The sequence below is a fragment of the Bombyx mandarina genome, chromosome 25 (assembly GCF_030267445.1).
Source record: "Bombyx mandarina strain Sakado chromosome 25, ASM3026744v2".
Lineage (NCBI taxonomy): Eukaryota > Metazoa > Arthropoda > Insecta > Lepidoptera > Bombycidae > Bombyx > Bombyx mandarina.
Genome location: NC_143231.1, coordinates 8,503,758 through 8,516,627, shown reverse-complemented (window position 1 = coordinate 8,516,627; position 12,870 = coordinate 8,503,758). Strand labels below are relative to the sequence as shown.

The 12,870-nt window shown below is 35.4% G+C and overlaps 1 protein-coding gene across 3 annotated transcripts in view; it reads right to left on the bottom strand.

Moving 5' to 3' along the window:
• The window catches only part of LOC114244903 (putative Rho GTPase-activating protein CG5521), a 43,079-nt gene extending 31,473 nt beyond the window's left edge, over positions 1-11,606 (bottom strand). The window contains exons 1-15 of one of the 3 annotated variants that reach the window (XM_028176851.2): positions 11,375-11,606; positions 10,432-10,542; positions 10,290-10,307; positions 9,040-9,211; positions 8,072-8,649; positions 7,693-7,986; positions 7,423-7,604; positions 6,545-6,694; positions 5,959-6,140; positions 3,135-3,217; positions 2,911-3,062; positions 2,150-2,333; positions 1,784-1,897; positions 1,055-1,156; positions 595-696 (exon numbers count right to left, since the gene is read on the bottom strand). In XM_028176851.2, the coding sequence (XP_028032652.2) occupies positions 595-696; positions 1,055-1,156; positions 1,784-1,897; positions 2,150-2,333; positions 2,911-3,062; positions 3,135-3,217; positions 5,959-6,140; positions 6,545-6,694; positions 7,423-7,604; positions 7,693-7,986; positions 8,072-8,649; positions 9,040-9,211; positions 10,290-10,307; positions 10,432-10,542; positions 11,375-11,480 (2,530 nt within the window). In that variant the 5' untranslated portion in view covers positions 11,481-11,606. The remainder of the gene's footprint in view (positions 1-594; positions 697-1,054; positions 1,157-1,783; positions 1,898-2,149; positions 2,334-2,910; positions 3,063-3,134; positions 3,218-5,958; positions 6,141-6,544; positions 6,695-7,422; positions 7,605-7,692; positions 7,987-8,071; positions 8,650-9,039; positions 9,212-10,289; positions 10,308-10,431; positions 10,543-11,374) is intronic. The other 2 variants (XM_089738467.1, XM_028176852.2) reach the window with 2 other exon arrangements.
• Between the last annotated feature and the right edge of the window lie 1,264 nt (positions 11,607-12,870).

The window sequence follows — 12,870 nt, the reverse complement described above, 5'->3', positions numbered from 1 at the left end:
CCCTATATTTCCACCCGTATCATGGGTACCGGAATTCCATATTATGAGTTAAGAGCAATCCACCCAGAACTCGAATACCAAATATCTTCTATCAATCTATATAATTAGAAATATTATATGTTTGTGCTCTGTCCGTATCTAAGCCATTCGATTGTGGTGAATCTTCTGATGCCATCAAACATCATACAGTTCTCTTGTGCACCTATTCCTACCGCCGCTTCAATTGATCGGCAATGAAACCTTATCAACTATATTATTCAAGGCAGGTAATGGTTGTTTTTTTGGAAAGGAGCAATATAACTCTAAGTAAGGAAAGAAGAGAATATTAGAAGTCTCCAAGTAAACATTATATTTATATTATAAGAATGATAATGGTACTATAACGTTGTAAATTTGTTAAGTTTACAGATGTTATAAAACGATTAAATCCACTCCCAGGTTTAGTACTACACTGGTAGGTTTAGTGTTAAGATAAATTTTCTCATAGAATGAACCATTTTATTATGAGATTACACTAAAATTTATCTCTAGTAACATTCGAGTCATGTTTATTTTTAAGATTTATTTATTAATTCTTAGTTAAATTTAACTTACAGACATTCGCACCATCGGAGACTAAATCGATTTGCAGTGGTGAGTCCTTTATAGAACTACTTTCGACGCCGCTAGATGGCGCTGGAGATGGTGATCTAGAACCTACAAGTGGAGCAATTTTATTTCATAAATGATTATATTTTCATTTTCTTAAACAAAACAGAAGATATTTAGGAAATAGCATACTTTTAGGATACGTAAATGTCAACTAAAATGATTACCAAAATATTTTACAAACACTATTAATTAATGGGTTCATATCACGTTTCCTAAGTTCTCAATATTTGTAATGTAGACAGTCGTGAAAGCTTAATACAATTTATAACAATAATTTTGACAGGGTGAACACTAAAATAAATATTCATATTATAGTACTAAGGAAAAGGACAGACCGGTTCATTTTCTGTTCGAACTAACGCTGAGCAATATTTAACAAAAAGTTTTTTATTTTGATACTTACCACTTGCAGAGTCGCGTTCCTCGTTTTGCGACAGCGAGTTTCTTAGGGAATCAAGTGAATACCATCTTCTTGGTTTTCTGTGAGTAGGTACTATGATTACTTCTAGAACAAAAGAGAAAAATTTATTTTTCTTTATGAAGTTTTTTTTGGTTAGAGTTGCTGTCACTGGATCGTATTCTACGTTTTCATGGTACTTCCTGGTCTGTTAATACTTGTATTTTGTAAGGAAACTCAAAACAAATATATTTAACGGTTTTTCCCGAGCGTTATGACATGTCCTTCTTTAAACGAGGCTTATGGAGAGTATTAAACGGTAGGCAGCGGTTTGGCTCTGCCCTTGGCATTGCTGAAGTCCATGGGCGACGTTAACCACTCAACATCAGGTGGGCCGTATGCTCGTCTGCCTACAAGGGCAATAAAAAAAATACAAAGTTTTTTTTTATTGCTCAGATGGGTGGACGAGCTCACAGCCCACCTGGTGTTAAGTGGTTACTGGAGCCCATAGACATCAACAACGTAAATGCGCCACCCACCTTATATCTATAAGTTCTAAGGTCTCAGTATAGTTACAACGGCTGCCCCACCCTTCAAACCGAAACGCATTACAGCTTCACGGTAGAAATAGGCTGGTACCTACCCGTGCGGACTCACAAGAGGTCCTACCACCAGTAAGACCAGTACATATTATTATATTCAAAGTACATTTTTAAGACTATGAAAATTGTTTACCTTCAACGCGGGCTTGTTTACTGAGATGCGGATCGCTCCTGCACCGTGTGAGCTGTCGGCGAGTGGCGGTCTCTTTACGGGGATGAGTTTCGTGGTTCACTTTGGGAGATTTACCTAAAAACGTATATTAGTTCTTTTTACTATTTGCTATATCAACATTATTTAACTTGTATACTTAAGGCATTGATGACGGAATAATATAAAGAGCGTGTTAATTTGACACTTGTACAGCTATTATTTTGATACTAAATTGTATTACAGTTAAATGTAATAAATATTATGATGGAAGAGTATGTTTATTATGTTTGTGTTTTCATTGGTCACAAAGTTTGAAAGAAAATAAAAGTAGCGTATAGGATAAGTTACCGGGCGTCCTAGTGTCGGCGTTGGAGACGACGGAGACGGCGTGGTGCAGGGCGGGGGGGCGCGGCAGGACGGCGGGTGCGGCGGGCGGACGCCGGCCCCCCCGCGCGCTGCCCCCGCTCGCCTCCGACAGGTCCAGCGAGTACACGTGCCGGGCCAGGACACGTGTCAGAGTCTCCATCGTTTTCTACAAAATCACACGTTCTTCATAATACAAATTAATAAAGGAACTCGTACAACTCTGAAACTTTCCACTACATGGAGTTTACTTGCATTATTAAAAAAATATCTATGTATATAACTTTTTCAAGCGGCATAAAAGGATTCATGTTTTTTTTTCCTACCTTGCTGAGAGCCTTGAGAGGCTATTTCAGCGTAACCTTAACTAGTAGGTGAGCTCACGGGGATCAAACCTGACGACGTTGCTAACACGAGCCCTAGCAAGTGTCGTGCTTCGAAGAATCTACCATCGGATCGGAAACGCGACCCACTGAGAAGATCCGGCGAGTAATTCAGTGGGCTGTGTCTGAGGGTTAATTTACTCGTCGAGCCCTTCGTCGCAAGCGACGGCTTCGACGAGAACGATGACTGGTGATTAATGTATCACTAGCCTCCCCACAAAAAAAAATACACAAGTAAGTTCTTATTCAAATTAGTAATTTCTTTTGTTGTGCACTAAAGTTACTAATTACTATTACTAAACTTTTTTCATATATATTTTTTTCGCATTTAATATTAATATTAAATACATAATATATACTTACAGCCCATTCTTTGATCAGATCTTCCCAATGCGTCAGGCGCATGAGCAGTTCCATAAAGTTCTGCCACAATTCGGATTTGACGGCCACATTCAGATTCGCTTTTATCCATGTCACTATCAACGTTTGAAACAATGCGGGCGCTAGATTACCACCTACAAAATAAAACTGGTCTAAATTGTCAAGTCCAAGCAAAAAAATGTGCAATTAACGAATTCTATTATTACCTAATGTTTCTTGTTTTTTCTTTGGAGGAATTTTAGTGAGTACCAATGATGTGATCTGTAGTAACACCAATAAGAGCTGTTCCCTGTTAATCATAATAAATGCAAAATTCCATCTTAAGTTAACAATGCTATTTCAATATATAAAGTTCCACATACAAGCACAAACCAATATTACTGGACATTTTTGATGGTTTATTAACTGTTTAGCATCTGTGAAACTTCATCTTATTTCGTTTCATATAATTTTTTATATTATAACAGAATGTAAGAAGAAAGGAGAAACCCGAAATCCATACAAACTTGGGCCTGGCGTTACAGTGCTAGAATTTGGGCATAAATTACAATACCTAAGAAGGTTTCATGAGCCCCATTTTCAGCTCTCCCAGCAATGGCCAAATTGGTAAAATCAGACAATGTTTACATTTTAGGTTATGTTTATTGCTCGTGATATTTTAATATAAAACGATATTTTTGAGGCTGTTTCCTACTAAAGATGAGTAATTTTTTACGAAACCTGTTGCAGCAACAGGTTGCTTGAAAATAAAAATGGAACCTGTTACGAGAAATCGCGCATTAGATTGTTTACGAAAACGAACGAAAGCCAAAAATTAAAAACAACGTAATGCGAAACGCGCTGCGCACGAAATGATTTTTTTAAGGGATTTTATGAGCTGGTAACTCTAAGACCTTTAGGTCAGTCTTATTTTAATTTTAATGAAAACTTTTTTATATGAAAAACGATATTTATATGATAACTTTTTATATAAAATATAAATCATTACGTGATCCCATATTATCTTATTTCATTTTATTTCATGCCTTTTTTTATTGCTTAAATGGGTGGACGAGTTCACAGCCTACCTGGTGTTAAGTGGTTACTGGAGCCCATAGACATCTACGACGTAAATGCGCCACCCACCTTGAGATATAAGTTCTAAGGTCTCAGTATAGTTACAACGGCTGCCCCGCCCTTCAAACCGAAACGCATTACTGCTTCACGACAGAAATAGGCGGGCGGGAGGCGCGGACTCACAAGAGGTCTTACCACCAGTAAAATTATTAATGTAACTACACCATAGAAAAACTCAAAAGTACCAAATCGGGTTTTTCATGTTATATTTAAGATTGCCAGTTGAAAATATTTTGAATTGTCGCAGTTGCCGACATGATTTCGTGTCATAGCTAAATGGCACAGTTATTTATATCTTTTAATGATATAGTAGAGTAGTATAGTAGATATAGTAGAGTAGTATAGTAGAGTAGATTTTGGTGCTTTACTATTTAATGTTGTCAGTTGTAGATATTTTGAATTTGTGTCACGATTTGATGGCCATACTCTATTTACATTGATTAAATACCTATAAAAACAGTCATTTATCCTAAAACAAAGGAGTATTAATTATTTTTAACACTCGATTTCCACTAAATCGATCCTATTTTAGGGATGTTTTAATTCTAATCCACACGTTTGTGGCGCTAGTTACGTATATTGAAATAAGTGTTGCAGATGTTTACAAAGATTGTTTAAAACAAAAAATAGAATTCAACTTATTTTCTACACTTGGCCATTGTCAATGAAGCTAAGATTTCAATAGGTTAATCAAGCAAAATAGACGATTTTTTTGGTACATATCCCATTCGTGTAACGCTTAGGCCCAGAATGGGGTTTCTCCTTTAATATTTGGCTTAAAAGTCTAGTGGTCGACTTCAAACGAATCCTCAAAAAAAAAAGAGTTATAACATATTAGGATGTCAATAAACAAGCGATAAATGTTTTATTGTTTTGTTTTGTATTGCAGCACTTTTGCTAGACAACGCTATATTTTTTTCGTTTACTCTAAAGATATACGGGTACATAAATATTTAAAAAAGCTGTGTAAGAATAGTTACGTTTATATTAAGCTTATTTTATCGCTTGTTACCGGAATAAAGTTGGTCCAATTCTATGTTATTAGCAAGAATGCAACGTTTTTTTTATTGCCATTGTAGGCAGACGAGCATACGGCCCACATGATAGTGAGTGGTTACCGTTACTCATGGACGCCAGAAATAGTAGGAGCAGAGCCAAGCCGCTGTCTCCATCCGCAAATAAATAATAAATAATAATAAATAAATAAATATTTACTAACAATCACGCCACGTTAACTGGTCCCGTGATAAGTTCGTAAAGAACTTGTGTTATAGGTACCAGATAACGGATATAAATGTAAGATTTTTATTATACACATACGTATACATAATGTACATCCATAACCCTGGAAAATACATTTATATTTATCATACAAATATCTTCCCTTGGCGGGATTCGAACCCGCGACCCCCTTGTGTAGTGACCATGTCACTTACCACTACACCAGATGGCCGTGAAAATCCGATATGTTTAAATATACTATGTTATTATTTAACCATGGAAGTAGTTTATGAGCACGTGTTAAGTACGTGTGGCAAAGCGAGGATATATATTGCGTATAGCCTTATAACTGTATGTAGGCATATATCAACCGAGACAGTGGAATACGGATCAAGATGATTTTAGGCTCTTATCTTTAAACACTGATACATTCATGCGAGCAGTGTCTGAAGAGTAAGTGCTAGATTAATTAAATTACACAAAGCAAGCAAAGATGTGTCGCGCAACTATTCTTATTCTCTAGCGTTCAGCCAAAGGTAATTCGGGGAAATTTGTTGAATGCATTAAAACTCACAAATATGTATAATAAAGGTATACATACAGGTACGTACCACGTACAAATACACAAAAATACATAACTATCAATACGGCCCATCAAAGAACGATATACAAGCTTCCAGTACACGTGCATACCAAGTGTTATAGTCCATGGCGACGTGCATGACCATGTAGCGGTATATGTTGAGCACGCGCTTGCACGTGTCGGTCTGCTCGTCCAGCAGCTGCTGCGGGGAGGCCGCGCCCGCCGGCAGCACGGTCCAGCCGCTCCCAACGAACACGTGCGCGGCTTGCGTCATGAACACTTGCAGCACATTCTGTGTCACACGACATCACCGGTTTAATGGTAGTTGAACGATATTTCTTTCAGACATAATATTAAAGACCAACAATATTAATCTATTCTCAATTTGACCACAGACTTTAAGCAATAAATAAAAGAGTATATATGCGTTTGTGTGTTAAATACATGCTATTGTGTGTAGTGTTTTTGAATACATACTTATAAAAAATTTAACATTCTGCACTTCTTCTCTATTTTCTATAAAAGTGTGGGATTTTTTTATTTATTGCTTAGATGGGTGGACGAGCTCACAGCCCACCTGGTGTTAAGTGGTCACCGGACCCCATAGACATCTACAACGTAAAAGCCACCCACCTTGAGATATGAGTTCTAAGGTCTCAGGTCTAAGGTATAGTTATAGTTAGAGGATGGACCGACCTGCATGCCGGCCCGAACCATGACATTGTCTCGTCCGAGAGCCCCGAGGTAGGAGTCGTTCCGCAGTCGCCGGGGCGGCACCGCGGGCTCGCCCTGCGCCAGCTGCTGCTCGTACGTGCTCTCCATTAAGAACGGTGGGATTTCTGATACCTGTTACAATGAATCATTTTAACGTTTTTTTTTTTCTTTTTTTTTTCTGTGTATGTATCAATTTATTTGACATAATAACAACGCACACTTTACTATAATTTATAATTATTTTTTCAATGTAACAATAATTGTTTTTTTAACACTAAAAGTCCGACTGGCGGGGCTTTTGTGAGTTTTTGTGTGTTCGGTATTCCGGGCTGTTGGCGAAGATGATATGGAAATAATATTTACACTGATTTGTATGAGGTTTTAATATAAAAGCGACAAAATAACTAAAATAAAATACAAAATGAGTTGACAGTACAGTTAAACTAAGACTTTGTCGGTAGACGTTTCTCACTCAGAGAGCTCTGTCTCAGCGGGGGGTAAGGCGGCGGCGGGGGCGGTACCGCACGTTCGATTATTTGGTTCCGTTATACTTTGTAATATATATTTTTTGTATAATTTTAAACTATTTGAAAATACTATACAGGGTGTTCCACTAAAGATTAAATGTTAACAAAAATGTGATGTGTATTACATTTTTGGGGAAAAGTGATCAAAGTCAATGAAAATAAATATCTAAGCTATATAATGGAATATTAGATAGATTTAGGCTAAAAATTCATAGAGATCTTCTACCGAATATGCTATTTCATAAGCCTGCCTATATCTACGAGATATTTCAGAATTTCGTAATGAAGAAAAAAATCATTAGCATATTAATCATTCATAAATGAACGTCTTACATTCATTTGTATCCAATCTTTGTACAGAGCTATGACGCGGCGGATGGCAGCAGCGTGCGAGAAAGGCAATAGAAACGCTTGACGTAAGACTTCTATAGTGAAGTCTACGTGTTCCCGCGAGGAGCAACACAGCACGTCACGTACTACTTGCTCTGAACTTAGCTCTTCGTAGACTCCTGATGCTACAATCAATATAAGAGGTTAGGTGTTTTTTTTTAAAAAAACTTAAGTGTTATAAAGACCTTTGCCTGATTCGCAAATTTATTTTACCTGATTCCAAACTTGGATGTGGTGTATTAGATGCGGAGTCGTGCGAAGATGCGCGACTGGAGTCCGATGGGTGACCTACAGTGAAGGAAGTCTCTTCTTCGTGATGGAGAGACGTGGCTGGGGTGGGAGTGTTCGAATGCGGAAGATGAGACCCGATACTGGTCATGGACGAAGGTTGTCCGCCATCACTACCCTGTTTCTTGTTGAAATGCGCGTAGTTGGCGACCCACTTGATAAGCGTTACTCGGCATAAGACAAAATCATCTTCTAGTATGTTGTGCTGTACTGGCAAATCTAAAGCATCATTCAAAAGGCATAATGAATAATAGAGTTTTGAAATTATACATAGACAAAAGGTATATCACGCAGTTTTGCTTACCTAAGTTAGGTTTATACAAAGAATTCTTGTGATTAAACTGTGGACAAATTACGGGCAAATAATACTGCTTAAATTTTTCAAGTAAAAACGCAAAGCATCTCATTGCCTTGGCGTGCGATCTATCTCTCCATTGCAATTTCGTCACGGACGTTGCCATTCCATCGAGAAGTATCTCAAAAAAATACTTGGTTTCATTATCAACAGATTTTTCATTCGCACTTGGTGGCAGGAGAGGTTGGATCTCGACGCTTTGTACGGGGTTCAGTGCATTCGTGTCGTGGAAGATGGATGCGGACACATTAGCAATCTTTCCCATTATTCCTGACGAGGTCTGTTCCACGACGACTTTCTTAGCGTTGTCAATGACAGTTGAGAAATTGGGATGTTGCATAATGTCTTCCATACTAAAATCGCCGGTTTCGTGTGGATTAGTTGTTATATCAAATGGTTTTGGATTTAGCGGTGATGGCCTGGTCACATTGCCAGGATCTGGCATACCAGGTATGAGTAGCGCGAACATTTTGTGAACCTCGAAGGGAGCATTGTCGCCTAACGCTTGATACCAAAGAAGAAAAAATCTGAAAATTTAATGTTTTTGTTTATTGTGCCTATTTTAATGTTGCAATTTATGACAGTACTTGTTTGATCCAAGGTTATTCTAAAAATATATTTGTGTTTTTTTTTATTGCCCTTGTAGGCAAACGAGCATACGGCCCACCTGATGGTGAGTGGTTACCGTCGCCCATGGACTTCAGTAATGCCAGGGGCAGAGCCAAGCTGCTGCCTACCGCTTGTGTGTTCCCTTTGTAGAAAATATGGATGTAGGTAGGAATAATGAATTATGTTTACTCTATTAATGATGTAATAAGTTACATCCAAGGGCAGATACTCCCAACTTCGGTATTTCTTACCTATAGTAAACACTTAATTTTTTTTTTGCTTTTAAACAAATTATGTTGTTTTCTTACTTTATTGCCTCTGCCCTTAATTTTTGTGAGTTTGCACTGTGCAGCAATTTCGAGAATATCCTTGTCAATGAGTGTAACTGCCATCTTTTTCCAAGCAATTCTGGTAAGAGACAAAGTACTTTTTCCAGCAGTAGCAGAGCTGCTTCTAATTCTTCTTTACCAGCCTTGTGAACTAAAACATTTCTTAAAATTAGTCTTTAATCAAGCGATCTGTAGTTAGTTGGCTGCATTCAAAGACCCACAACACCATTACTAATGAATTAAGAATACCAATCTGGTTTTAGTGAAACATATGTCTAGACTGCTAAAGCATGTTTATGTACAGCACTATATATTTATAGCGATATCTGATTCTGATTATCAATGCACAATCACAATGACCATACTTAAAAAAAAAAAAATTTACTTATTCTTTGTTCTATTTATAAGGTACTGATATCAATATCGGAAATAGCCAGCTTTCTCTAAAAAAAGGTTGAGTATTATGAATCATGCACAAAAAGAATATACTTTTGTGTGATAAGCCAATGATAATTTGACATGATTAGATTATAGCTGCAACCCAGATTAAGATGAAACCAAAAATGAACTGCCATGTGTGTATGCTTTGAATTCTTACCTTCTTAAATAATGCTCCAGAGTATTATTTAACAGAAGATAAATTTATGCAAATATTATACTTTTATGGATAATTTAAGAACATATTAGCATTTTGTATTCTGTTACTTTATTTATATTTATCCTATAGTTTACATAAATATAACAATCAAATGAATAGCTTGGCTTCTGAATATGTATTGATAGTATTCTATTTGATTAAACCAAAATAATTGAGTATCAAAATACATTATTTTTAAAAAAAAATATGGGAAACTACCAAATTAAAGTTTTCAATCAATTGTTTTCATACAATTAGCAAGTCACAACAGAATGTGATCAGATTTTACTAGATATATACCTTTAACTAAGATCAGTACCATAGTTAAAATATTTATCGCTCACTAACTGAGAATCTAAACTACAGTTTACAGTAGTAGTGATCCTAACTAGGTTACTCTATCTCTACCAACTGAATTTGGCAATCAGACTGGAAATACAAGTGAATAAATTAATTCTAAGTAGATAGGATTCTAAGATTTAAAGTAGAAATAATATTTCGAGCATTATATAAAAAAGCAACATTGTAATTGATTAATTCATGATTTTTTACTTTCTATTATATCTGATATCTAAATTCACCCATAACTCACCTAGATGAAACGGAAGTTCTGTACCGCAAAAAAAAACAGAAAAAATACATTATGTATATAAAAACAGATAGACTATAATACATTTATTTATTTACATAACAAACTAATAATAATTGAAAGATAATGTCCATGTGTCACATACCTTTTTGACGCAGGTTATTTTCAGCTTGTATAAAATTATCATACAATATGAAGTAAACATGACTAAAGTTGTTTTCAAAATATGTTTTAGCTTCATCTGAATCAAAATGTTCTGAAATAAAATTATTTATTATTAAAGTTTTATAGTCCAGTTAACAAAAGAAAAATAAATTACCTTAATGTTTTACAATAAAAACAAATAAAAAATGAAAATAAGAAAATGGATATAAGATATATTCAATTTAGAAATACTTTGGATAATTGAAGATACTTCTACCATGAATACGTGACAGACAAGAGCTATAAGAAGTAAAGATCAAGCACTGTGGTATTATTTTTAACCAAAGCGACTATCGTTTTGATTCTGTTATCTTTGAAAAGAAAATAATGATACATGGTAATATCTAAATGAATGCAATGTTTTTGTAAATTTCGTGTCACATTCTTTTTTTTTAAAGTGGAATCATTTTGATATTTCTCAGTAGCAAAATTGTTTTCCCAATCAAGTAGTCAGTCAGCAAAATTTATATAAATCTAAAAGTGCTTAAGAGGGCATTTGATGAAAACTTTTTAATTTTAACATATTTAGTTAATTTAATACCAATTGATTTGATTAAATTCTGTACAAATCTGTGACTCATTGGCTATGCCAAAATATGGAAATTAAGTAATATTTCATTCAATCTGTCAAAAAAATAGGAAATTATAACATAGTTCCATTTACATCAATATCCAGTTTTAAGACGCATTTTTAAATTTTTCTCTTACAAATTACAATAAACAGTTGTAAGCCGCAACGAATCAACTACAAGTACAGTTATACAGACTAATTAGTATGTACGGAACGTAACACTTACCACATGCGCAAAGGACTTATAAAATATAAATATTGTTTGAAATGATTTAACTACCTTTTTAAAACCAATACGAATATTCGGACTTACCTAAAATAATTTTTAAATGTTTGAGTCGTGTCGCAGAATCTTTTTTGGAGTCCTGTATTTTAACAGTTGATTTTTTGAGATCCTGGTGAGATTTTTTAGTGAACATCTCGGTGGTTGTATTATTAACTCATTACAGAAATTCCATTCATTGTAACAATTAAAATTACATTAATTTCACATTGTTTTCTTCAAGTTTTCACTCCCCATTTTGACATTTCAGTGCACTTAAAAATCACAGTTGACGTAAACAGTACGTTTAGTTTTTTTTTACCAAGGAAACCAGTTTCGGACGGCCAAAAACTTGAAATGCAGTAATTTGGATCGATAATGAATAAAAATACATTATTCGGCTAAAATCTAAAATGAAATGGAACTGTCGTTTATTTTAATAAAGTATTTAAAGGATGTAGTGTGTATTAAAAGCTTACAAGGGCCATGTGTATTATCTATGACAAGAGCTTTGTCCTGCCTATTTTTACGGGAAAGTAATCATGAATTTCAGTTTACAGAATGAGAGGATAGATTTTATCTCAAAGTTGGTGGTATTAACATTATGATTTTTACAGACTCCCGTAATAACTCAACTTCAAGTGTACCATGAGATTGTTCACCTATCTGTGTAATTTATATTGCTATAATAGGCAAACACTCACTGCTTAATAACGCCGAATGAAGTTAAGTCCAAAAAATTGCACGGATGTGTGAAGGAGCTCATAACCTACCTAATGCCGTGGCTAGAGTAATTGCATAATTGGCGGCTATGGACCAAAAATATTTTACTGTTTATCTTATATTAATATCGACCTATACTGTTTTCGACCTTACTTATATTTCTAATTTTACAAAGACGCCCTCCTTGACCGCTGAAAAAGTTAAAGTACTAAAAAAAAAGAAAACTTCAAGAGTTTTTCGTGAATTTACAATTTGTAGTCGTGGATATTCCTAGAAAATATACTTGATTAGATTTTTATAGTACTTAATTGATAAGTTATACTCAACGTTTGTAATACTTTATTTTAAATATTTCCTAGTAGACCGACAACTACGAGGTTGTCGGGAGAAAGTAGATGTCACTAGATGCCACTTTCTCCTCTTGATTTGCAAATGAAATAATAAAGGCTATTTTCACCGTCAAAAAAATAGCGTGTCTAGTTTTTTTGTGGTTTATCGTTGAGGGATCGAAAGCGGAACAGGCAGAACGCCGTAAGTTTTGATAGTATTAAAGTTACATTAATTTTTTATTTATTTTATTACCCTTGTAGGCAGACGAGCATACGGCCCACCTGATGGTGAGCGGTTGCCGTCGCCAATGGACTTCAGTAATGCCAGGGGCAGAGCCAAGCCGCTGCTTACCGTTAAGTACTTTCCACAAGCCTCGTTTGAAGAAGGACATGTCATAACGCTCGGAAAACACTATAGAGGGGAGCTTATTCCAAATCCGGATTTAGTATTGTTAATTATGTAGTAAAATGTATGCTGACTAATTTTAATCAATG